The sequence below is a fragment of the Empidonax traillii genome, unplaced genomic scaffold (assembly GCF_003031625.1).
Source record: "Empidonax traillii isolate 1590-97213 ecotype Southwest subspecies unplaced genomic scaffold, ASM303162v1 scaffold35:size4298261, whole genome shotgun sequence".
In the NCBI taxonomy this organism is placed as follows: Eukaryota; Metazoa; Chordata; class Aves; order Passeriformes; family Tyrannidae; genus Empidonax; species Empidonax traillii.
In genome coordinates this window covers 2,090,042-2,117,184 of record NW_020955228.1, presented here as the reverse complement: position 1 = coordinate 2,117,184, position 27,143 = coordinate 2,090,042, and the positions used below count along the sequence as shown (strand labels likewise).

Below are 27,143 nucleotides of genomic sequence, written 5' to 3'. Positions count from 1 at the left end.
AACAAGTAAAAAGTTGTCCTCTTTCAAGCAATCATGAAAGTTATAATCACAGGATGCTGCATACACACAATTTACCTAGATTCAAAAAACCTATCACAGGCTATCAAATACAAAGGTAAACACAGAGACACCACTTTTGTTGAGGAAGTCCCTAGCTGTGACCCAGTGAGATATAAGCTTAGAGAATAAGTCACAGAAACATGAGTACTTGTTTGACCTATTCGTTTATTTTCCCCTAGATAAAATGTAATGGGTCAGACCAGGTTTCTGATCCTGACAGGCCCAGGCACAGAAAGAGGCTATAGGATATCTGACCCTTGCTACCATTAACAGAGCAGCAGAGTACACAGCCATAATTCTAGCGAGCCTCCAAGACACAAGCAAAGGTTGGTCATTTGAGAGAAAACAGCTTAAAAACACTGAAACCAGTTGAACATTTCATTTTCCTCTCCTCTATGTCCAAAGACTGAGAGTTTCATGGTACAGTCCCCAGGGCACAGGCACTCTTCTCCCCCAGCTCGATCCAAGGAAAAGCTTACTGTTTTGTACATTCACCAAAAACGAATGTTCCTTAATTAAAGAAATCCTTGTTACTTTCTTGCATGAATGTTGCAAGAAAATTGCAGAAAGTGTCAGGCATTCAGGATCACCTATACACTGTTAACAGTAGCTATCACCAATCCCCACTAACACACCTGCACACACTAGAACCAGCAAACCACCAGGGAAAAATGTCACCACTGGTCCCTGCTTGCACAAATCACATGTATCACATCTATCATCTGATAAGGAAATAGAGGTTTTTTTAATATGTACACATATCTTTTAAAATCTAAAAAATATCCTCAATCACAGTGAGGTTAACATTTCCTTCTCCCTCTGTAATATCCAAAACGTAAATTATTAATTACCAAACAGTAATACTCACAACTTAAATATGTAAAACAAACAGATGCAACAGACAAAAGAAAATGCATTAAGGGCCAAGACACAAAGGTACAGAACCTATACTTTCATGTTCCAGTTCCCTGCCCTGGCACTCACTCCCTACACTGCCTTGAAAAAAAATCACTTGTTGCCTCCATGCTTCAGATTATGTTCACAAAATGGAGGCAATACCACTTTATTACCTCATCACAATCTCACAAGGATGAACTAAAGATTGTGAAATGCCTGCATGTTACAGGATTGAAGGTCACACAGTCCTTCCACAGGTAAGAGTGAGCAACATTTTTAACCAGTGTTATTTTATTACCCTTGCAGATGGAGCGCTCCTGCAGCCTTACTCACCAAGTGAGCTCAAGCGACGCTGCCAAGGAAAAACTGTTTGCCTGTTCACTCTGCAAGCTAGGGTGCAATGACAGTACTGACATTTTCACACTTAAAAAAAGGGAATGTAATATACATACTTTTGTACATTGAATGCCCAACAGGTTTGGGGGATTTTTTTTTTTTTTTAATATGAAAGGAAGCTTGAAGGTACTTGTTATTTAATAGTGCCACAGACATTATCAGTGCACTGTAATTCCACAAAATTTGTTCACAGCAGGTAAAAGTCACACCCTGCTGTGAACCAACAAAAGAGCACTTAAACCCTAATTCTAGTCTTCGTGTTGAGCCAGTGACAGACTTCTGTTAGCAGCACACAGGGATATTTTTCTGGATCAGAATATTAAAAGCACTTTTGCTTTTAGACAATGCTTTGAGGATATTTCCTTCAAGGCATTTTTGTTTTGCCACAAAAAAAAATCCTCAAGGGAATCTGTTATAATCTGAAGTCCAAAGCAATTTTTAATATGTACACGTATCTTGTGATTTACACTTGTTGATGTAAGTAAAACTAGATGGTGGTATGCTACTGTATTTCCACGATTTTTAAAATCATGAAAACATAACTTTGCTGGTTTTTTTAAATAGAAGTGTATCACATTTTGGTTTTGTACCCCAATAGTTATGAAGATCCACTATACTCAGAGCATGCTCTTCTCTGAACCAGGAAGCAAACAATGGGACTTCACAATTTCTGAAAGTCAGTTAAGCCATTAACAGATGTCAAAATACAGAACAAGATTAGTATTTGAAAGAGAATTTCCATTATCTAAGTAACCATGAGCTGACCTGCAAGTACTAAGGAAAGAAAAAAAAAATCAACTTGCTGATAAAGCTATGCCTTCAAAAATCAGTTACAGGAAAAAAATGCGTTCCTTAAAAGAAAGGATACAAAAAATATTCATTGAAGAGCAGGGCAAAGGAGGGTAAAAAGTCAGCATCAAGTATCACGGTCCAGCTTTTCCCTCCGGTACAAACACGGGCAGAAACCAAGGATGTTAAACCTCAGCCTCTGTCCCTTGGAGAAGATCTGCAGGATCGTCCTAGTGCCTACCGAGCTTCAGCTGGAGGAGTGGAAAGTTGGATCCGTAACAAAGATCATTTTTCCACCGACAGTTTAATTTTAGAAAGGCGCCAACAAAAGGAACCGTTCTGAACACCCTGAGCTCGTTACTTCCCTTCCCGATCCATCAACGCCCGCTTCCTCCCGGAGACACGATGCCGCGGCACAGCCACGGCTCCGCTCGGCCGCTTTAGCCGAACAAACCGCTTTTCCTGCCTGGGAAAAAAACAACCACTACCCCATAACCCGATGCCATAAAAAGGCAGGAAAGCAGGACCACGGAGGGAAGAGCCGGCGGGCACCGGACCGCGCACCGCCGCCCTCCCGCAGCGGCCCCGGCGCCGCCCGTGCAGGAGCCCCGCACGCCCGCGGACGGCGGCGCTTCCAGCCCCGCGGACCTGCCCCGGCACCGGGGCTGTGCCGCCGCCCGCCCGGCCCCGCCATGGCCGCCGCGCCCGCCCGTCCGCCCGGAGCTGCCCCACCGCAGCCGCGGCCACCCGGGCAGCGCCGCCGCGAGGCTCCGGCGCGACCCCCGCCTGGCGCTCTCCCCTCCCGGCCGCACCTGTCGGGTGGTTGCGCGGTCCGGGGCGGGGAGGGCGAGCGGGCGCGGCGGCGGCAGCGGCGGCGAGAGACAATGGAGGAGTGAAGGACGGACACATTGACACACGGGCGCCTCCGCCCGCCCGCACCACTCCCGGTGCCTCCCCGAGGAGGGGGGGGAAAACGGAGGGGAGGTAGCGGAGAAGCGACAACAAGGAGACGAAAGAAAACCAGAACACTTTTCTAAAGTTGACAATGAGGGGAAAGAGCGAAGCGGTCCTTCTCGGCCGTAAAGCCGAGAGGGGCGGCGGACGGAGGGGAACGGCCGGCACTCAGTGCCCCCCATGTCCGGGCGGGAATGGTTCGGCCCGCGGCCGGCCCCGGCAGGGCGGGGCTGCGGGCGGAAGGAGCCGCGAGGATCGGGGCGGGGGCGGTGCCGCGGGCGGGGGCTCGGGAGGCGCTGCCGGCACCGTACGGGCCCGTCCCGCCTTGCCGTGCGCGATGGCTCCCCCCAGGAAGGGCGACCTGAGCCCGGAGGAGAAGGAATTGCTGGCGGTGATCGCCACAGGTGAGCCCGCCCGGCCCTCGCCACTCGCGGCCCTGGGCCGCAGCTCCGCGGCCGTGCCCCGGGAGGCTCCCGCGTGAGGCGCCGTTACCGGCCGCGCTGCCCCCGCTACAGCCTGGCCTGGCCCGGCCCGGCCCGCTCCGCGCTGGGGACACCGCGCCGGGACCCGCCTGCGTTTCCGCCTTCGCACCCCGTCACCCTTCTCCCTGCTTGGAAGAGGATTGTTTCCTTGGTCCGCTTCCCTCTCAGGCAGGCCCGTGTCACGCAGGGAATGCAATGAGGGGCGAGGTGCGGTGCAGTAGGACTGGGGAAGCTCAGCTGGGCGGATCTAACTCTGCCAGGGAAAGGTTACATCAGATTAGTGTTGTCTGTTGACATTTGCCTAATGTTTAGTGTTAATGTGTTCTGCTAAAAACAAAAAGTTTTCTTGGGGGTAATCCGGTCCTCTAGCCCTCTGTACGGTTTTCCCGTTGTGTAGTTGCCAAAGCAGGTTGTCCTTGCAGCCAGGTAGTTCTTAAATCACCAGAACTCGAGCTTGTCCAGGGTATTGTGCACCTCTTATGCCTTATACTGTTTTATTTCTGTTCTCTTAGAGAGAGGAGAGGGGTGCCCATCAATGTCTAAAATATCTGAAGGGAAAGTGTCAAGAGGCTGGGGCCAGGCTCTTCTCAGTGGTGCCCAGAATAGGATAAAAGGCAACAGGCAGAAACTGATGCACAGGAGTTTCACCTGAACATGAGGAAGAGCTTCTTTACTGTGCAGCTGACTGAGCACTGGAACAGGTTGCCCAGTGTGGTTGTGGAGTCTCCCTTCCTGGAGATATTCAGGAACCATTTGGACAGAATCCTGTGCTGTAGGATGACCATGCTTGAGCAGGGAGGTTGGACCAGATGACCCACTGTGGTCCCATCCAACCTGACCCATTCTGTGATTCTTTGACTTTGCATTTCACGCAAGTGTCATGATTTCACTGCACTATGTGGCACACGTGCTTATTGCCGGGGGCCTTTCTGTCATACCTTCTGTCATGCTTGTTGTAACAATTGGGTTTCCTGAATTCCACAGCCCTGTCTAAATAGTTATGCTCCAAATGGCATTTTGAAAGTCATGATTGGTGATCTTTATTTTGAGGTAAACTAAAAACAGTTGATGTGTTCCATGCATGTAGTTTTCAGGCAAATTGAATCCTTAAGAAATTTTATTTGTAGTTTTGGGGCTTCACTCTCAGTTATATTAAAATGTTGCTCCATGTCAGAGACATAGGCATAGGACAGCCAGCAATGAATTTATCGTGAATCAAAATCAGTCTGATTTTAAGCAGACACTTTATTCAGAGTTTCAGGCCTTCGTCTTGCAGGCACTTCTGTCTAACTTACCCGATTGCTTATGATTACAGTCACAGGCTGAATCAGGTTGGAAGGAACCTCAGAAGTCTCTAGGCCAGCCTCCTGCTCAAAACACATTAACAGTAAGGTCAAATGAGATTGCTCAGGGCTTTATCCTCTCAGGCCTTGAAAACTTCCCAGGATGGAGACTGCACAGTGTCTCTGGGCAATCTGTTCTGCTTTACTGGGCTGGTAGTGAAAATGTTTTTTGCTTGTATCCAGTCTGAAGCTTCCTTTTCTGTCAGCTTCTGCCTGTTGACTCTTGGCCTCCTACCATGCACCACCATGAGCAGCCTGGCTCCGACTTGTAGCTCTAGACAATTCTAGAAGTCTGTCTTCCAGCAGTTCAGTGTCATGTTTGAAAATCCTTCAGTGTTCGAGAACTCTGAACTTTTAACTGCAACTTTGCATTGCTTGTATTGAAATTTACTTGAAGATCACCCCTTGAAGACTTGCTCTTACTGATGTTCATTCTTTTGCTGGGTTGATTTTCTGAAAATTTCTCCAGGTCTTAAAAAGCTTCCCAATGTTTAGAATATATATATGTCTAGGGGAGTAGGCTGGTTGACAGTTATCTGACTGGGTCTCTATCAAGTGTGTGAGATGACTCAGGTGATTGTCTTTTTTCCCTAAATTAATTAATTAATAAGAAAGGAAGAAAGAAACCTTTAGTATGGTTAAACCACACCAAAAGCTTGATGAAAACAATTATTGATAGTATTTATAATGGGGTTTTGGGCCAAAAGTGAAGTTGCAAGAGCTGCTTTGCTGAAAATTTGTTGGAAGAGCACCTCCTTGTGATATAGTGAAGATAAGCATGAATCCTGTCGTTAAAATTAGGAGTGCAATGCTTATTTTTATTAAGCACATCACTGCTGAAGGAGTTGTGCTGGAGACTGATTCAGTGACCAGAAGTTTCTCTTAATTTGCAATAGATTTAACTCCCCAAACTCAGAGTCTTTGAATGTTCTTTCATTTCTATTTGTTTGAATGCTGGTAGAAGCTGCATTGATATTAAGTGAATTGTCCTTCAATGGGCATTAAATCAGGTTCATAGACCTGTGGCTTAACCAAAAAGATTCTTGTAGCAAATTGAAAATCCAAAGTTAAAGCCTGTTTTTTCCTTGCATGGTTTTTTTTTCCAGACTTCAGTCTATTTATTTATTTGGCAATTTTTACAAATGTCAGTGATCAAGCTACTTTGGCCCCTGTCCTTCCCACTTCTGTGGTCTATTACCAAAAGCAAAGTCCTTCTACTTTTGTGGACCTGGGAAGTGATATGTTGCAAATTTCAAATTTAAACAGGAAAGGTGATGTGAGTAAATGATGAAGCATATTTCATTCAGACCGGAAAGTCTTATAAATAATTCCCTTTTGGGAGAACTTAGATAACTCTTTTAGACATAAGATGCTCCCAAAGAAGTCAAAGTGTGTTAAAATGCTCAGCATCTTTGTACTCACTCAGAATTATTCTGGTGCTGTTTATGAAGAGATGTATTAGTGTCCTGTCTTTGTTTGTGTAGATCAATTACTTCACAAAGAATGGATGTTTACTTCTAGTACATGCTCTCTGACTTCTCGTTAATGTTGTGACTTCTTGCCTTTTAATTTCCAGAACAGAGCACTGTTTATTCCTAAGCCTCTTCACTAAGTGCATTTGATATATTGGTGGTTGATCTACATCCCAAGTGGTTAAGCTACAAAGATTTTGATTCTAATGGGGAATGGAAATTATAGTTTTCCTTTTGATTCTCAGGTTATTCTGTTTCTCACTCCCCTTTCTATCTCTGTCTTTTCTTTTTTCCTTTTTTAAATTTAAGGAAACACCGAAGAGGCTGGAAGACTTCTGGGAAGCAAGAATGTCCGTGTCAATTGCTTGGATGAGGTACAGCAAAACTACAAGCATTATGCTGAGTTTAGCAAGGAAAATACTAGGTCTGAAGGTCTTCCTATTAAATATCATTGCTGTGCAGGCTCGTAGAAGTCAGAATTATTCTGAAGATATTGCCAGACTGCAGCTGGGGAATAATGAGCCTTTGAGGAGTTCTTACTGGTTTTTTAAAGAAAGTTTAAAGATTAATTTCACTTAAAGTACTACACTATTTGTATTTTCTGTCAATTTCCAGCATGAACTTTGGTGTCTGTAAGGTAAGATAAATACTGCAGCAAGAACATGCAGGTGGTCCCTGGCTTCTTGTCACCTCCACCAAACTGTAGGTCCTCTGCAGCAGACAGGAATACCTGCCCCCATCTTGTGCTTGGTCTCATCACCCAAAACCCCATCTGTGCCAAACCGTAAACATACTGAGAGAGTGAACAGCTAGATCAAAAGGGGAAAACACAGTCTTTTCAGAGGCAGGTGTGATGGACATGTATAAGATAAAATACTTAAGTAAGTGTTGCCTGATAGTGGGAGTAAGTTTGTGGAGAAAGGAGCCTTGTGGAATGTTCATATGTTTCGTCTTCTTTTTCCTTTTTATGATGTTTTTCTAAAGTGTGCAGCACTAATAAGAAGCGTAACATGCAAGCAAAACCATAATTCCCTACCATGTATGTTAAATACATGTGTAATTTCTTAATTCAAGTGTCAAGTTGTGGGTTTTTTTCACAATTTTATAATTTCATAGGATCACTGGAACATTCATGTTAGAAGGGAGCTCAGAAGGTCTCTAGTTCAGCCTCTGGCTCAGAGCAGTTTTAGCTCCAAGGTCAGATGAGGTTGCTCTGAGCTTTGTCCTGTCTGACCTTGTAAACCTCCAATGATGGAGATTGCACAGAATTTCTGGGCAACTTGTTCCACTGCCTTACTGTGCTTCTGGTGAAAATGTGTTTCCCTTATGTCAGAACCTCAACTTAGGCTCAGTGTCTTTTGCCCTCCTGCCACCATAACAGAAGGGTTTGTCTTCTCAGTGACCTCCTTGCTGGCTCTGGGCAGCTGCTCCTGGGCTCCACCAAAGCCATCTCCTCTCCAGGCTGAGTAAGCCCAGCTCCCTCGGCCTCTCTTCACCACACAAGTGCTCGAGTTCCTGCCATGTGTTGGTGGTACTCTGTTGAATTTACTGCTGTTTATACATGTCTTTGTTGTACTGGTAGACCCAGAATTGGATAGGGTATTGTGGATTTGGTCCCGTGAGTTGTGAATGGAGGCAAATTGCCCCTTAATCTACCAGGTATCTTCATGGAATGTTGTTAGCCTTTTTTGTGCTGTCAACAGATCCATTTTCTGAATGCTCTTAAATAACAGTTAAATATTTAAACCTTATTTTCCACTACATAAATTCCAATAAGCTTCTGACAAACTCGTCACACTAAGCTTTACAGTGAACTTCAGGAACCCAAGATACAATATAAGTATGTTTGCAAGTGTGTTTTACGATATGGACATTAAAAGATTTTCCTGTAGTGAATTGCTGACTGCACCCTTGATGCAGTATTACTGCACCATACAGGATTACTGTCAAGAGGATATGGTTTATTAATAGAAACCATAACTGAGCTATGCTCAGAGCTGTTGTTAAAGAAGAAGTAGTATTAACAATACTTGCCTAATGCTCACATCTGACTAAATACAAGGCACATAAGACTTAAGTTTATGCAGTGGACTTCCTGCTGTCTCCTTTTTATTCCCAAGAGTGGTATGTAATCACACATGTTGAACAGGAAAGAGTTCAGATTTGTTTAGGATTCCTAAATCCATCAGTCATCTTACCTCAACTTTTAGAATTTTTCTATTATAAGCCATTTTTGCTCCAATGTGTTATTCAAATATCTATACAAAAGTAAGAGTGTGTGAAATCACAGTTAAACATTATCTTCATCTGTTATTCAACATCACCACACCTGGAGACTGTTCTCAATGCATCAGATGTTACCTTTTTTTCTGTGGCCTTAGTTGTTTATCCTGAAGTTCACGTTAATATTTAAATTACTATTGTTACTTATTTTACTAATGCTATGAAGTAAGGAGACAGTCCTGAAAATTGAATGCTTTGGTATTGAAATGGGAGCACAATTCAGTTGGGAACTCATTTCCATCCCTGAAGTCCTTTATAAGTGAGAGAATCCACAGAATGAGCACATCTTTAATGTAATTCTCTCTTCTAGTTGTGGTTGTGGTACAGCAAGCATGCAACCACAATTTAATAATTTCCACAATTTAATAAAAATTCACAGCACATCCAGAAAAAGGCTGTTACATATTGCTCTTCCTAATGTTAAAAAAATAAACACATAAGCTGTTCCTTTCATTTTTGGTTTTACCATATATTCTAACTGCTTGGATCTGCGTTCTTCTAGATTAAAAACTACTGACAATCAGCTGTCTTTTCTCTGTATACCTTTAGACAAGGACCAAGACACATTTTAACATCTTCCAGATGCATTGACCTTTAAAGTATCTTGCCTAAAGTTATGTTTCTGCAGCAATTGAGCTATAATTGTGGTTCTTTTCCAAATCCTTTCCATTTGTTTCAGCTTCTTATTTCAAAAATGTAGGCATGAGCTGGATGCTGTATTTCAGCATTGCTTCTGCTTTGGTATGTGTATTTAAAAATAAAAGATTAGTCTAAATCTGCTTGCTTTTCCTTGTGCCAAGACTCACTCACCCTTCACCTCCTGCTATCTGCAGAGCTCTGCTGGCAGCAGTAAGTCACTGGAACACAGAATGAGATCACTTTATTCAGATGAGTTTCACAAATGCCCATCTTCCAGAAGGCTGGAGATATCCAGCAGATACAGTCCTGTTTTTTCTAAGCACCCTTTTTGACTAAATAATTTTTTCTGTTGTTGTTTCTTTATGGATTTAGGTAGATGAAGAAAGAAAAGGTATTTAGGCTGAATCCCCGTCTGTATGAAAGCAAAGAAATATAATAACTCTTTCACAGAACTGGTCTTTAACAGCCTGGCAACTTTAAAACTTCAGGGACATTTAAGCTGAGGTGTCCTAAAACATTAGGACAAATAGATGGGCTATGGAAGTGAATGCAAAATAAATACCAATATCTTTAATTTTAATGCACCCCACTTGGTCATTTTATTGTCCTCTTTCACATGGAGTGGTTGCTAATTTGGAAACTTAGTATGGAAGAAAGTGTTCAGAACTTTTGTTTCCCCTGAGAGGGCAGAGCTTGTTAATAGTGTTGTGTCTTCACATTGGCGATTTGCTGACTTAACTCCATCTGTTTGCAGTGTGTGGCTAAGGTGTTTCAGGTTATTACATACAGAAAGGTAGGCTAGAGGAAGCACATGGCTTTCTAGACATGGAAGTTTCCTCTGGTCATGTTGATACTCAAGGCTGCAAAGGAGCACTGTAGTACTACTGTGCCCTGTTTTCTGCAGATCAAGCAGAGAGACTTGACCTGAAAAGGCTTCACAATTTTTCTGTATTTAAAATAGTTATAAGGTCATTCATAATCTTCTTATATACAGAACTATCATCTGGCATTAGCAGCTTTACTTTTTTCCTCTAGTTTGGTAATTCGGCTGTTCAGCTCTGTAATACATCTTTTAGAAACAGTCCCCTTCTATATGCTAATTACAGAACTGAACACTTCCCGGGAATTATAGCAGTGGCCTGCTTGTTAGTGTCTGAGATGTGTGTAGCTTTACTTGTACTGATTATGTTCAGCAGAGGGTTCTTCAGTTAATCTATCTTGCTATTCCAGCATGAACATCCTGTGATGGCAGAAAATGCCCAGATCCTGGGCCTTCATTGAGGAAAAAGAGTTTTGTCTTTTGGTGGTTTTTACATACTACTTCAAAATATGCAAACCAAAGAAAATTCAACAGCTATTAAGAATTATCTGGTTTCAGTTCATGTTGGTGACTGATGTAGATTTTAGCTTTTCATCACTTTCAGGTGAACTGAAAGATCGTCAGAGGAATCAAATGCATTACAGATGTGAAGCCAACAGTTGAGCAAAATGACTGTAAAGGAGAAGAACTAAAGCTATTATCGACATTGAACAGCATTTCATATTCTAATTAGTTCATACTTAGCTGTAGCTAAAATTATTTGTGCATGTGACTGTTGACTGCCTTCCAAATCTTGCCTGCAGGAAGCAGCCCTGCAGAAGACTGGAGATGTTACCATGTAACATCTCTACAAAACAAATTAGAAACTGGGAAGGATTCCTTCTTGTCCTAGGAAATGGGGTTAAAAGGCCAGAATTTTGGTCAGAAAAATGTTATATAGTAGCTGTTGAATTCTTTATCTGATATGCCATAGTGGAACAATAAATAATTTGTTTCATCTCTATGCTTAATAAACCATCTGCTAGTTTTGTCTTATAAATATGTTGTATTGACAATCCCAATGCCATCTGTGAGAAAACATACTGTTGCTGGACCTGTCTTTGACATTCAGGATTAGAAAAATATTTGCAGTCATTTCAGTTTCTGTGTAGGGACATAATACAGGACACTGAGCTATTTCAGATAAGGTTGTGTCCAGCCTGACCCTATTTTGTTTGCTGTGAATGTGCAAAGCTGATATTAGTGTGACTTTACATCCAATTTTCTATTAACTGTCCACATGTTTTCTACTTGATGCGGTTTTTTTGATCCATACCACAGCCTGACACTTCCAAAACTGAATCAAAGGATTATAAAAAAAGTTTTCTGGGAAGAGGGGATGATCAAAAACAAACTCAATTCCTTCCTTTGTCCTATAATCTTCAGATCTTAGTTGAAACAACTGGCATTTGAGATATAACAAAACTTAAGTAATTGTTTTCTAAAAATTCCTTCTTTCCTCAAAAACTGCATTGTGTTCATATCCCTTTACAGCAGTGCCTTTTTGTGCTGCTAAAGGAGGCGAATCTGTGCTGTGAGTCCCATTTTTATGGGATTGGCCCCTAAAAATTGCTGTTAATGTAACATAATGAAATGTCATAAAATATATTTTATATATTAGGACAAAAAGTCTTAGCATTTGTGGCATCCCAAGTGAAACTTAGCAAAACCGTTTTTTTTTGACATTCGTGGAGAGATCTCTTCAGGTCTTTTGTTTCTTCAGTGGCAGTTTATAATGCAGTTTACCAAAATATTTGGATTGCTAGAATATGAAACATCAGGTAATAACTTTTTTTTTGTTTTCAGTTAGGATGGAGAATAATGAAAATGTAATACTTCAAAATTGTTATAACTTTCCCAAATTCCGTCACCTTTAGAATTTTTTTGAAAATTATACTGATAAAGTAAACTCAGTTAAGTTTTATGCTATCATAAAATGAAACAAGGAATATATTGAGTCTCAAACTGACAATTACATTATTTCAGAGTAAGTGTCACCTTACCATGCATTTACGGAGCTGCAGTAATGCTGTGCATGAGTGTATTCCTGTACACAGCCTTGACTGGCAAAAAAGGAACAAAATGCCATTCTGATTTCCTTCAGGAACAAACTAAAGCACGCTCCCATGTAGTCAGTTTTGGAGTGTTCTTGGGCAATTAATGTGTGGCTGATAACATGAATCCTGACTCAATGCTATGTGAAAATAAGCAGCATATTGGAAAAAGTATATTAAATTCTAAAAATGGAATGTCATGCAATTTTCTCAAACAGAAATGTGCTTCTCCCTGCCCTTGGAGAGGGAGAGAGCCTGCACTCACAGTTCATCCTAGTTCTGAAAATTTCCCCTGAGGTTTGCTCAGGTTTACATTTATAATTACACCAGCACAACTCCAGTAAAACCTCAGTGCCTGCCCTGCTGAAGCAAATACTTTTTTGTACCGTGGCAGTTGATCAACAGCAAGGTTTGAGGCTGTGGTTGTTAAAGCCTAGTGAGAGTTTGTATCTGCACAAGGGCTTTCAGAGCTCTGGCTGATCGTGGACACAGTGCCAGAAAGGTGGAGAACTGGAAGAGGAGGATAGCACAATTACCAGTAATCTTGACCAAAGATGAGGAAGATGTGTTTCAGAAACTGCAAATGTTTGTAATGTTTAAAACAATACAAGCAGCAGCAGGGGAAAAAAGAAATCATTTACGAATCTAAAAAGTTCTCTAAAACAAGCTTTTTTTTGCTAGCAGAAGCATTAGTTGTGTTTAACACTAATGTCTTACACAAAAGGCCAATGAGAAATTGGCAGTAAATGGTTCTCATTTATTCAACAGTGGTCTGTTTTCAAATCTATGGCACAGCATAATCAGAAAAGTGACTTGGAAGTGGAAAATCTGCTTCATGTTAGTAACTATATATTTTTATAAAAATTTTGTGAGTGGTTTTATAACTTAAATATTATGTGAGGCTTTAGTAGTTATACTGAACATGCCTGTACAAGTAAGAATTATCAGTGGTATGAAGATCAAGAGATGTAACATTCTTCTTTGTGTGCTCCTTGCTTCCACTTTGCTTTGCCAGCATGGCATGACCCCTCTGATGCACGCAGCCTACAAGGGGAAGGGGGACATGTGCAGGTTGCTCCTGCGGCATGGAGCTGATGTGAACTGCAATGAACATGAGCATGGATACACTGCCCTGATGTTCGCTGGGCTTTCAGGTAACTTCTTACTAAAATGGGGTCACTGATTTTTGTGACATTGATTAATTTGCCATAAATTAATAATTTAAAGGGAAATATTGATATGCTTTTATTTTTCAGGTTTACTGTTACTTCCAGTTACTTATGTGAACCATGGCAATATGTCAGGACCAGTAGAATCATGAGGACAGTAGAACAGGAGAGCTACTGTTCAGACTCATATAAAAGTTGATTCTTTTCTGCATTTTGAGGCATTCAGTCTTTGTCCTCTTCGTTACAGATCCCAAAATTCAGTTTTCTGTGACAGTCTTCTTGTGCAGTGGGATACATTCAGTTTATTTACACTGTGTTACAACGAAAAAGCTGTTGCACCAGACTGCCTTAGTAGCACTGCAAATCTATACATTTTAGTAATATTTAAAACTTCTCAAACCTATCCGGTATTTTTCAAATTTTGTCTTTCTCCTACGTTATTTTTGCAATTATCTTGTGGGCTTTTAAGAATGTATTTAGTAAGTTTCAAAAACATTTTTTCCCACATTAGTTTTCCCTCTCCTCTTGCATTATTTTTTCTTCTTATGAGAGTGCTTATAGCTGTACATATCTTCTCCTGTCTGAAATGGTGGTTTGCAGCTTTCCTCCTTTTTCCCTGATGACAGGAACAGTTATTTCCTTGAGTGAGAAAAAGACAATACATTAAAACATTGTTCCTTCTGGGAAAAAAGATTAGATTTGGGAACATTAAGTTATTTTAAATATGTTTTTTACTAGGCCACTTATCTCTTCCCAAAAATGAGATTCTAAGGAAGTAAGATTTCCTAGAAGGTAGAGTTTAAACTGCTTTCTTTCATTTAAGTATAAAAGAAGGAAAGGCTTATGTGTTTATCTGAATCCTAAGTGGATCATCAGATTGCTTTTCTGCTGAAACTTTGGTAAAAAGATTTGGAAAATGTTCTGTGGCATTGAGCAATATCAGAGCTGCAGAAGACAGATGAGAACAAACATTTGGAGGTTGTTAAATGACTGCAGCTTTATGGAAAACGCTGGACTTTTACCATTTTCTCACAGCTAAGCTTTTAACCTGTCATCCTGGGTGTGAACGTTTCTGAATGTTGACTTTAAGGTCTGTTATCTGCGAGCACACAAGGTACATGGGCTCTACTGACGCAATGACTTTTTTTTAAAACCAGAAACATTCATTTTCATCCACCACCCCCTTTTTATATTCGTTTTTCTGTACTAAGCACCACACTAAAACTGATACAGTAAGAATACCTTTGAAAGCAGAACGAACACAAGTGGTGGCAAGTGTCCTTATTAGTCTCTGAAGGGCACCAATTAAATGATCTAATCTTTTCATCAAATTTTAGCTGCATTTTACTTGGTATTTAGCCCAGTCTGAACACCCAGTTCCCACTGTAGAGAAAGGAACAATCTGTTCTCTTCTCTGTGCTCCTGCTACATCATAATCCTGAATTTGTTTTTCTTCTCAGAATAGCAAATGTAGTTGAACTGTCAAACTAGATTAGCAGAATTTGCTTCTATACTGCTATCCAAAGAGACTGAGCTCTAGTGTAGCTACACACATACAAGTCCCATAAGCTCCATGGGGAGCTGAATGTGCATTACAGAGAGTAGAGTTATGCCCTCTGGAACCATAAATAAGCACCAGGCTTTTCTCGGATATCCAGTCTTTAATGACATTAAGAACATTCATTTCCTTCAGTGTTATGCCCGGTCTTTAAGAAATTCAGTCCATGTTTTTCTAAAGGATAAAGAATTACAAGTTCTAATTTGTTCTCACTCGTTCCCCATATCTTCCGTACAAATTCAGGAAATAAAGAAATCACCTGGATGATGTTAGAGGCTGGAGCAGAAACTGATGTTGTCAACTCTGTGGGAAGGACAGCAGCTCAGATGGCTGCTTTTGTGGGTAAGATGAAAATCCATTATCATTTCCTAAATTCCTAAAGAAGTAAAATGTTTGATTCTGATGTTTTTTGTTGAATAAATATTATTTAATGACCTATTCTGAACTAACACAGCTGTTGGCCTTTTTTTTCCACATCTCATCCTATAAGAGTCAATTTGTGTTCTATTCCCTTGCCTGGTTTCGTAAAAACACAGACGATCTTACCTGTGAGAACAGGTGCTGCTGTTTAAGTGTGTAAGTTTTTACAGTGTTGCCACTTTGGAAATAGTAAGAGGAAGCTGGTAACATTGGAGGTGTCTGAAGTGCAGTACAAAGTGTCTAATTGCAGCTTACTTTGTGGGAAGGAATGACCTGAGGAACTCTGGTCTGAGTGTTGCCACTAGCATGCAGTGTGGTGGCAGGGAGCCACTACCTGCCCTTTCTCCCTCAGCATCTGGGAGAGGGAGAAAACTTGGAAACTGTTCTGAGACAGTCACCACTTATTGACCTGAACTTTACTAGAACAAGATAAAAGATTTCTCATTCCAGTATGCAGTGTTATCCCCAACAAAAGATGCAACAGGCTTTTTTTTCAGTTGTTATGTTTCTTTTTCTTGTCTATTTTTCTTGTTTTTATAAACCTTTTTTACTTTTTTTAGCCACCTTGACAGTCCTAGGAGATTCCTGGATTAATGCTCCACTCTCTCTCTATTTCTAGCAAGGAAAATTGATAAAATATTATGAGGCAAAGTGGAGTCATTTTAATGATACGGCTATTGCTGTTCAGGTGACCTTCCCAAAAACGAGGACCTGTATTTTCTTTCAAACACAACATTCTCATGGTGTTTCAATGCTATAGAACTCCCTTGCAAGTCCATTAGGTGTTCTGGATTCAAGAGCCTATCTTGCCATTTAGATTTACTTCCTTGAGTAGTGATTTAGTACTAAGTTTCAATTTCTATCTTATCTCATTCTGTTCTTGTAAAGAGGAAAAGGGTGGCATTGCTCACTTGAGGTTCAAGCAACAAAACCTTAACTATTCACTTTATGTGTCAGAGAAGTTTACCTCTATTAATTTTACTTTGGTTTTGTAGAGTCTTTTCCAGTGTGATGCTGTATGGAGTTACTAGTGAATGGGGAATATTATCTCCCAACATAATTTTGGAGAGTTCTTGTTTAAAATCTCATCACGGCACCAAGGTAGAATAAATATTTTCAGGCATTCTGAGGTACACTACTCTGTATAAGTCTGAATGTTGCAATAAATTACTGTTGGGTTTTTATTATCTGTCCAATCAACATTAATTCATCTGTCTGTGTGTGGGAAGTGAGGATACTTCTTCCCCTGTTATTTGTCTTACACTGTGCTCTATTAGCTCAGAACTGTCTCTTCTAAAAGAGTGGAGGATTTTAAATGCTGGAATTTGATTGGCTGTGTCTTGTACTGATTATAGGATTAGTGCCAAGACAAATCAGTCAATTTAAAGAATGTGGTCCTGAACTAAAGAAGATAAGTTTTACTTTCCCTGTAGCCAAGTAATCCATCATATTGTCAAAAGTAGAAAACAAGAGCGTGTAACTTTTCTCATCTTGTTACTTTCATCACAGTCCTTTTAGTTTTGGTAAATTTTAAGCATGTTCTGTTCTTATAACTTCTCCCACTTTAGGTTAATACACTACTGTCTGTTTCAGGTCTGAAAACTTAAAAATCTCAATGCAAATGTTATTGATTTTTAAAAGTACAAAGTGGAAGAACTTCTCTTGAAAAATTTTAGCACCGGTATGAGACTACTAGTATGGTATAACTTGGGGGAGAAATAACTATTCTCTTAATTTTTGGCTTACCAAGGAAAGAGGATGCAGAAAGGAGATAGAGTTTCCAAAATGGATTTTCATGAGGGCACTCCCTGCTGGGAGTTAGTCAGTTAGACTTGCTGAACATTAAATCTACACATGAAAGAATGACAAGAGTTGCCTGTTTTCAGTGCAGAGTATATCATGCAAAGCTCCTTTGTGGGTGATTCTCACTTATAATGCTTCTATCAGATTTGGTTTTAGGTATTTTTTTTGTTATTATTTCACTGGTGGTTTTTTTTTTTTCTTGTGTGCCTTTAGGTCAACATGACTGTGTGACTGTCATCAACAACTTCTTTCCACGTGAAAGGCTGGACTACTATACTAAACCACAAGGCTTAGATAAAGAACCAAAACTGCCAGTAAAATTAGCTGGCCCTCTGCATAAAATTATTACTACTACCAACATGCATCCTGTTAAGGTGGAGTAATACGTAAATTGTATGTGTTTGTTGGCATGGGAGCTGTTTCTTTGTGTCAGGAAGCATTCAGCTCTTCTGATAGTCCAACTTAGATCAAAAGCATTATCCACTAATTCACAGGCTTCTGAAATGAGGAAGAATCAGGTTCAATGTTTAGATATGATTAAAGAATTAGGCTATTTCCGTGTTTGTATACATGAGAATCTTGAACTAACACCTTTAAATGAAGAGCTTCTTACATCAATAACCATAAATAGCTTTCTTTTTTGGCTTTTTTTCCTAGCCCACTTGAAGTGAAAATACAGAACAATTTCCTGTCTTAACAAAATCTCATTGTTCTCTCAATGCTTTTCTCAGCGTGTATCTTCCTACCTTCATCACTGGTTTGCCATAGTAACATCTACCCCTGCTGCTGTTTCTGAAAGTATGTGCAAGAGAACGTTTATTTTTACTTTGCAGGGCATTTGCTGAAGATAATGTTTTTTTGTTTGCTCCTCCAGTGTAGTTCAGAGAAATGAATACACCTAAATTAAAATACAAGTTCCTCAGGCTTGCCATTCAAAGTCTAGAATTTATCAACAGTTGCCAATGAGATGTCTGTGGTACATACAGACAGGCAGCTCATTTAGTGAGTGGACCATACAGTTTCCTCTTGTTTCCTCCTGTGAATTACATTATACTGAATAATAATACTAAATAATGACTGAAAAAAGAAAGGGAAGACTACCTAAGAAGGAAGTAGTGGGATATTAGAAACTCCACTGCAATTTAGCTACAGTGAGCTGTATAAACTTTAATGCTAATGCACAAGTTTAAAAATATTCATTCCTAACTGGATTACATTTTCTTCAATCTCTCTCCTAGATCGTGTTGCTGGTAAAAGAGAACCCTCTGTTGGCCGAAGTAGAAGCACTGCAGAAGTGTTACAGGGTTCTGGATCTCATTTGTGAGAAATGTATGAAGCAGAAAGATATGAATGAAGTACTTGCTATGAAAATGCACTACATCAGCTGCATCTTCCAGAAATGTATTACATTTTTAAAAGAGCGAGAGGATAAACTAGATGGATTAATTAAAAGGTGTGTATTTCTACGGAGAGGTCTGAAGGCACATGTGCACACCAGCTTTACAGACACCAAAAAAAAAATAATCCCAGCTTCATTTACTTCAGGGTGGCATTGACTCCCTTTTTTGTGTTTGAAGTGACACTGTCCTTTCCTGGGTACAAAGGAAACATTCCTAGAGTTTCAGCTCTCTGCTGGAACTGGTTAGAACTTGGCAATCACATACACACTATGAAGCAACAGGCAGCAACATGTGATGGAGAAAAAGGGGAGTGATAGACTTGAAAACAGAATTTCTCCATGTCTGATATGGATCATCTGGCAACGTTTCTTGAGCCATCTTGCTCTCCAGCAGTCATACAGGGTGAGATTTTTTTTTCAAAAACACTTAAGCAATGGAGAACTGCAAATCCCATAGATTGGATCCAGAGACTTGGACTCTTAAATCACTTAGGCAGATCTTCAGAATCTACTCAGTTACAAAACTAGCTGCCTGATCTTAAATATCAAAGGAAGTGACCTGGCTTTTAGAAGGATCACATTCCCCATAGACTTCCATGGAGTTTTACTGAAATCCCGTGTGATTCTGAAAATAAATTAAGAAGTCAGCTTTCATGTAGTGAAATCAAATAGTTTATTAGTGATCCATATAAAAAAGTTGGAGCAAACCAGACAAATACAGAGGTGTTTAGGACTATAGCATGTTATTAAACATAAGTAAGGCAGACTTTGCACTTTAAAGTATTGTATATTTGTCAGTGTTTATTCTTACAATGCTTATTTTTAAACACCACAAAGCATTTTGATATTTTAGTCAGATGTAGATCCTAGTCTACTTGTAGATGACTATTCTTCTCTGTGTGGTTGAATTACTAAGTTGTGGTTGCAGAGCATACATTTGTTAATTGTATATTTCATAATGACTGTGCATTGGAATAAAAATAATTTCATTTGCATTGAACACCTCTATGTATGAAGGTGCCAATTTAATTTGAATAATAGTTCTGTATAATTTGAAAGAGGGCAGAGTACAGCATATTGTGTGTTTGTTCTTGAATATTTACTCTGTGATTTCTTATTTTACTTGGGTTTTTAAAAATTTAGTCTCTTAAAAGGGAGAGATAAAGATGGTTTCCCTGTGTATCAAGAGAAGCTAATTCGAGAAAGTATCCGCAAGTTTCCTTACTGTGAAGCTACGTTGCTCCAGCAGCTTGTGAGAAGTATTGCTCCTGTTGAAATAGTAAGTTTTTCCTATCAAGAAAATGCTTTCTAAGCTCCTTGTGTAGTAAATTCAGTTCTTCTGCAATGTGTTATATTAAGCCCAGGTTTTTAATGTCCCTGAACTTCATCACTAACTGGAGTTTGATTTACATATTGCAGGAAAATGCTCTAAACTCCTTCAACTGGTATGTACCAGTAATGAATGCTTAAACACCTCAGCTTTTAAAGAAAATGAAGCAATTTGTTTCTTGTCTCAGAGCTTTTTTTTTCCTTTTCTGGGACATCTGTTCAGTGTTTCTCTGCCAGTTCCCTTTTAGGAATTTTAGATTCAGACATAAATGAAGCTTATCTTGCTTCCTTTTTCACAATGTCTAAATTCATTTAAGATTGAATTATTTCCTAGATTTAATGCATTCATTAGTTCCACTGTACACAAAAAGTTGGTAATGTCTGATGGTAGAAAAAGAAAAAACATTCTATGAGGCTCCTTTTATCACTGAGAGAGGCAGGATGATGCAATGTACAGCAACATGTATATCTAAATTAGGAAATCAAAATTACAAGTAAAAAATTAACTTCAGTTTTCCTCACCTGCCTTTGCTAACACACTTCACTATAGTACTATTTATTACTTCGTAATAAATTTTTCAAGAGTTAATGTTCTTTTTTTCAAGCATATTCCTTCTGGTCTCTGAGAGTGAGATGTTGTATCCACAAATGCTGGGGAAGTGGAACGATTTTGCGACGTGTTTGGATTATGCTGGGTGAATTAAAAATAGCCTCCATCTTAAGTGGCTCCAGGTCTGCTAAAATGTCCTGAGGTTTAGTGCAATCTCTGCTGTTTGTCTAAGCCAGGAACACAGTGTGAAAACATAAGCCATCATGATGCATTACGACTTGCTTTAGAGCAAACATTTTCCTTCCTATCCCTTTTATCTTAGGAGAGCTTGCAGTCTTTTCTGCCTTTAAAAATATGATTGTTTATTCCATTGGATTTCTGTCCATTATGTAGAACTGGAAAGGAGGAGAGGCTATAATTTTTATTTGTTGGGAAGCCTTTGACATTTGTCAGTGCACAAGTACTTGGACTCGGTCTGGGCGTCGCAGTGTTGTCGCAGGAGTTCTGATTGTACATATTCCATGGTAGTCTAATGGTTTAAGGATTTACTTAGAGCTGGAGCAGCTTGGCATTTTTTTTCTCTAATGTTTACATTATTGTCCAAAAGAATAGTCTTAATTTATGGTTACCAGTAAAATATACTAAATCTTACTGTTTGCATTGCATAGGAAGAATTGCAAATAACATCTAAATAGTAATATGCAAATAATTGTTCTGAACATTTCAAGTTCTGACCATTTGATCTGTAGCATCTGAATGCACTGAGCACCACAGTATATCAGTGACAAGTGAAACATCTTTGTATGTGCCAGCACAGACTGATCTGCAAAAATCTGCTTCATAGGATCTACAAGTGGGTGACTGTGTGTAAAGAACACTGAGTTCATTAATAGTATCACTTGTAAGTTACAGCGTAAATTCTACAGAAGCTGAGGGCATAAGTTCACTTCACATGGAGAAATTTGTACAACGATATGAACGTCAAGTTGTGCATGTCAGTTGAATTTCTGTGATTTGGTTTTATGTTCTTGCTGCTGCAGCAGCTTCAGTGAGACAGAAGCTTGTGCAATCATTTTGCTTTTCCCTTGCGTGTCCCTGTTTGCAACAGTGCTGCTTTTTAATCTCATTACCACCTCTTGTCTTGTCTTTCAGGGCTCTGACCCTACAGCTTTTTCTGTCCTTACACAAGCAATTACTGGCCAAGTGGGTTTTGTGGATGCTGAATTCTGTACAACTTGTGGGGGAAAGGGAGCAGACAAAAGATGTTCAGTATGTAAAATGGTAAGAATCCAAAAAATAGTGCCATTGAGGTGCTAAGAATTTTGAAAGGTTGCCTATTTATTGTGTAAACTTAAGAGGAATGGCATGTGTGCCTGCACTGAAAATGTTCAAGCCATCTACTTCTGGGAAAGATGCTTGAAATTCACAAGTAGGAGTATTGGGATTTCCAAGTGTGTAGGCTTAAGAATGAAGAAAGAGTAAAATTTCTGTATGTTTAGAGTTAATAAAACAATCTGTTCTTTATAGATTCTTATATAGGTTAGAATGATTCCATATGACCTTACAATTTGCTTAAAAATACCTGTAAGTGCTATACATAGAGAGTAACTTGGGGTACTAAGAAATGCCATGATATTGTGTATTTTTTTAGTACATGAAAATTAATTGATAACTCTGGTAACTTTCAGGTGATGTACTGTGACCAGAACTGCCAGAAAATACACTGGTTTACCCACAAAAAAGTCTGCAAGACCCTGAAGGAAATTCATGAGAAACAGGAACTAGAAGCTGCCAAAGAGAAAAGGAAACAAGAAAAGAAGCAAAAGAAAGGTTAGAATCTTTAGTTTGCTTGCAGAAACTAATTGTGCATTAACTGCACCACAAAGAGCAACTTAACAGGTCTTAAAACTGTAACAGCTGAGGTTGGGAGAAAAATCTTTGATGTAACATAACAGCAAGCCTGTGTTTGCTGGGATTCTAGTCTTCAATTTACAAATACACCGTGTACATTCTAATCCTGTTTTTTAACACTACAGTTACACAGGATTCTGCAACTAAAGCATTCTGAATTACACTGCACTGTTTCAAAATCCAGATCTTTAATCAAGCTCATGCAGAAGTTTCATGCTGCTCTATATGTTGTTGGAGGTGTTAGGATAAGTTGGATAATAAGCAAGCAGTCTGCTCCTTCCAGTTTTAAAGGTTAATGTACTGGTAACTCTCCTGTAATACTTTCTCTTCATAATCACAGTATTGAGTTGTGTTGTGCACTTGGAATGTGAAGTAAGCAAGCATTAGTCTTTAAACTGTTCATGGTGGTTTTCTCCCTTCAAGAAGCAAATAATTAATAACAGGAAAAACACTGTATTGCCACCTCCCTTAACTCAACGCTGATGCAATGTTTATCTAAGTGAAATAATAGGAAAAATCACTTTTTCTCTTTTAGACTTACTGGATTTTCCTTCCCTTGTTTTAGGGATTGTAGAAGTGCCTTGAGCAAATCACACTTGTCTTACAATGTACTATTCATTTCAGCTGTACTCAAAAGACTATAGTAGGATATCAAATACTAATAAATTAGTAATAATTGCAGTTTTCAACAGCTTCCTGTGATGATCCTGTTATAACAAGAGCTGCTATTGCATGGGATCAGGATGACTGTAGAAGCTGGAGGCAAGGTTACTAGAAATCCCTGGTTGCATTGCATAGCAGTACAGCAAAACACAATGAGTTGTGAGCAGTGATGCCTTGCACTGGTGACAAACGTGCAGGTTCATCTTTACTGAAGGAGTTGGTGGCCAGGTGCTGTCCTCTTCAGAGGGAAAGACAGGATCTCAGTGGATTGCTCTTTCCCCTCCCTTCCAAAAAAGGGAAGTTAACATTTTCTGATATGTTGCTAATGTGCTGTCTACATGGTAATCTTCATTAACTTTTTCAGGTTCATGGCCAGCACGCTGTAGACCTTATCAGATTATGTGTTATGAGCATAACACTGAATTCATCTGAGCTTCAGGTCACCTCATAAATGGTGTTGTCTCAGAGCACTTCATATCAACAACACTTTTATTTCAGAAAGTTAGCAATAACCCCCTACAAATACTGTACACAAGGAAACTGAAAATTAAAAAAAAAAAGTCACAGCTGCAACTATAGGCAAATTCAAGAATTTAAGAGTTTCCAGTGTACAAGGGTGAGTGTTAAGGAAGTCCATGCTTCAGCCTGTGCTTAAGGCCTTTAGCTCCATAGCCACATAAGGCCTTGGCAGGGCTTTGCCACGGTCCCATGGCAGGGTTGTGGCTAGCTGTGACAGAATTTTTGGCTGACTGTCAATCATAACAACAAGAAACCAAGATTTAACTACTCCTGTTTTCAATTAGACTTTCCCCTCGTGCTTTTCAGAATTTCTGGACACAAGCCCTACTTAGCAGGGCAAAAAAGTCATTTAACAATTGTTTTCCTCCAAAAACTGCTTGAAAAGTAAAGGTGCGATAGCTGATTCCATTCCATGCAATCAAGTTCTAAGTTCTAGGATGACTCACTTCAAGCAAAGTTCATTGTGGTCAACTGTTTATTAGCAGATCATTTCTTCAGTCTGTGCTTCCTACATAGTCACATACATGCCTTCTTTATTTAAAAACCAAACTCACCTGCACTCTTTGTTTAACCAGCCTGCAGCCATTCTTTGAAAAGCTTATGGCAAGAATATTGTCAATAAAACACATTTGAATTGACAGTCAAAATAACTGTAGTGTTCTACTCTGCTCTTCTGTATATTAAAAAAGAAGTGTGACAAAATTGAAGATAAATTAACTAGAGCTTTAGGTAGGGTTACTTAGAGTAACCTTATACCAACTTAAACAGAACTTTAGTGTTTTGAGTCTGTTTTCCATGAAGTTTGGTTAAATTAATAATTTGTAATTGATGCAAAGTACCCTACCATTTATTGTTTATCAGGAATAAAAATGTTTGCTTTGTAAATTAGTTCAGTGTTTGTTAATTGTGTGATTTCTCTTCTGCTTAGATGAAATGCAATTAGTAGAGAGTAGTTCTACAAGTGAACAACAGTCAGATCCTGCTCCAGATCCTACAAAAGGAGTTGATCCAAATAATCCTACTGACCGAACAGAAGAACCTGAAATTACCAAAGAGATGGAGGCACTAGCCCTGCACCCTGAAAGTCCACTGGAAAGTGAGACTGTCTCAGCTGACATTAATCTTCAGAAAATGCAAGATTCTGAGGAGTAAGAAAGGGTAGGAAGGGACTGAGGATTCTCAAGGGTACTAAACATTTTTTATGCTGACCATGTCTGAGTTCTTAGATCATGGCTTATGCAAGACTTCCTTTGAAAGACAGAATGTCTCTGTTCATGAGATGAAATACTGGCTACTTTGTCTATAAATACTCCAGATTCTGTTGTAAATTATCAAAATAGGTATTTATTATCTGCTAAAAGCTAGAGAGGCATAGATCCATCTGTATGTATACCAGCAGTAAGCCTAGTGAAATTCTATGAGTATCTCTGGTTAATGAACCACTTAGTGAAAAATGAAAAGCATTTTATTTGGATTATTCATGTTTTCAGAACCTAAAATTTATTTTCATTGTAATTTAAATGTTTCTTCCTGCAAGTACATAGATCTGTAGTTAAAAGCACTGGGAAGCCAACTTTTAAACTGCCTTTTTTCACCACTTTATGAAGCTTTATATGAAGGAATTCAGAAGCAGTTAAGCTTCTGAAGATACTCATCTGAACTCTCAACTTTTCATGGCATTACTGTAAATATTTTTGGCTAGTGAGAGCACAGTAATAGTGTCTATTTTGTGGCAATTTTAGTAAATGAAACTACTGTTTCAGATGTCTCAAGCTGATGGTGAAATTTGTGTTTCAACAGTATTATTTCACTATTGGTTTGGTCAGAAATATTCCAAAGTCTAATGAAGGGAGGACCAGAATGACTCAAAGTATTTTGACTGACGAGATTAATGGTTTCTAAATCAGTTTTCAGGTAAAGATACCTTAGAGTACACTGAGATGTTGCTTATGAATTCTTAATGAATTATTTCATAAATGTAAAAAATGCTTAATATTTTTCATGCTGAACCTGGTCACAGATGGGGAAATTTATGTGTACATTGATACAGCTGGGATTTCACTTTGGCTTTCAGCTAAATACCAGATCTAGAAAATAGCTTCCCTTAACTATGCTTTTCACTCAGATTTATTACTGTGTCTCATGAAATCCGTGGGAATTCCACAACAGAAAATATCACTTGCTGCATAAGGATGGCAAAATTGGAGCCTGTCTTATTGTTGGCTGAATAACTGGTGTTTTGAACATGGCAATATTCTTCTAACTGGAGGAGTAAGGACCCTCCTCAAAACAGAGGGAAAAAGCTTTTAATTTTTTTACTATTTAATATGTTGAAAGTTTTTGTTTAGTATTCTGAAAACTGTACAAGTGAGGATACATAAATGCACCTGTGCAGGGAATGTACCTGTGTTTTAATTTCAAGGATTAGCTGACTGTGAAGAATAAAGGGAAATTTTTTAAAAGAAGGGGGCTGTGTGACAGTTCTGTTTACTGGGTCTGTAACACCTGTTGGGACACACGGTGACGTTCTTATGTGACATTCAGGAGCCTCCCGTAGCTTGAGTGTACGAATTTAAGTTCGTGACAATTGGCAAGCAAGAGATGCCTGCCTGGAACTTAGATCTGGAGTTGTGCTGTAGTTACCATCCACTCTTGGGTCTGGGAATGCAGAAGTGCTGCTGGTTCCCTGTTCCACATGTAGCATTTGGGGCCCACAGGGATGTGTTGCTCTTTAAGGAGTCTCTGAAAATGCCAGCCCTTCAGGGCAAAAGATTCAGGGTTTTGGAAGTGTGCTAAAATCCACAGCACAAATCCAGCTTTCGTTCTTTCGGCAGTGGTGCCTCACTCACTGAAAATATTTAATTGCCCTTGACAGGCCACCAGACAACCTCTTCTCTAACCTGCTTTCAACAGGAGGGCTGGACTAGATAAGCTCCAGAGGTCCCTGCCAACACAGAGGTCCTGTGGCTCTGTGGTAACTTAGGAGAGAAGGATGGACTCAGAAGAAAAGTCACAGGCTGAAGAAGGCCTTTGATGTGTTAAAAGGCATCACTGCCTGTGGCAGAATGAAGGGATAAATATGTGAGGAAATGTATTATTTTCCATCTATATACACACTTCCCACTGGCTTCCTTACTGGTAACAGGTTTAAAAGCCAAAAGTGTCAGGTGTAATGCTCCAGCACCATGTGACCCACATGGTTATAAAAGAGAGAGTTAAACCAGTCCAGCAGTCTTGGGGCAGTGTCCTGGGCAAGTCCTATCTCTCCAGAATGACAAGTGAGCACAGGCCTGCATCCTGGAAAAGTATCAGCAGCCACAGACAAGAGAGAGGCATCACTGTGCTTAAGAGCTCATGGATCCACATATTGGGATCAAATGCATATCCTCATATGACAGAGTTTCCAGCACATTCAGATTAGCCAATTGAAACTTGAATCCCTCTCATAAATGAGAAGAGCTTAATGGTTGCTTTCTCTTATCTTTATTTTGATGGAAGAAGGCAAATTACTGTTAGAGAACACGGTAAGTTTAATTCTCCACCAGAAACTATAAGCCATGAAAATATTTATCCTTAGTTTCTTAAAAATTAGCA

The 27,143-nt window shown here is 39.6% G+C and overlaps 2 protein-coding genes across 3 annotated transcripts in view; one reads left to right on the top strand and one right to left on the bottom strand.

Annotated features, from left to right (window-relative positions):
• Window positions 1-3,086, bottom strand: part of BZW2 (basic leucine zipper and W2 domains 2) — a 53,904-nt gene extending 50,818 nt beyond the window's left edge. Inside the window, exon 1 of one of the 2 annotated variants that reach the window (XM_027877912.1) lies at window positions 2,955-3,086. The gene's annotated coding sequence lies outside the window, so the exon portion shown is untranslated. Of the gene's footprint in view, window positions 1-2,383; window positions 2,456-2,954 lie in introns of those variants that run through there. The other variant, XM_027877911.1, reaches the window with a different exon arrangement.
• Window positions 3,087-3,313: 227 nt separating this feature from the next.
• Window positions 3,314-26,014, top strand: ANKMY2 (ankyrin repeat and MYND domain containing 2). Its single transcript, XM_027877909.1, has 10 exons — window positions 3,314-3,500; window positions 6,703-6,767; window positions 13,244-13,382; window positions 15,199-15,297; window positions 17,392-17,552; window positions 18,417-18,631; window positions 19,721-19,856; window positions 21,609-21,737; window positions 22,145-22,286; window positions 24,478-26,014. Exons 1-10 carry the CDS (start codon window positions 3,434-3,436, stop codon window positions 24,699-24,701), a joined length of 1,377 nt encoding a protein of 458 aa, XP_027733710.1. The 5' UTR covers window positions 3,314-3,433; the 3' UTR covers window positions 24,702-26,014.
• The last annotated feature ends 1,129 nt before the right edge of the window (window positions 26,015-27,143 follow it).

What these genes read in the sequence shown, in the direction of transcription:
- ANKMY2 (XM_027877909.1), top strand. Translation starts at nt 3,434, where the DNA reads ATGGCTCCCCCCAGGAAGGGCGACCTGAGCCCGGAGGAGAAGGAATTG. An exon ending in TCAGATGGCTGCTTTTGTGG is followed by an intron (nt 15,298 to 17,391) that starts GTAAGATGAAAA and finishes GTGTGCCTTTAG; the next exon opens with GTCAACATGACTGTGTGACT. An exon ending in AGAAAAGAAGCAAAAGAAAG is followed by an intron (nt 22,287 to 24,477) that starts GTTAGAATCTTT and finishes TCTTCTGCTTAG; the next exon opens with ATGAAATGCAATTAGTAGAG.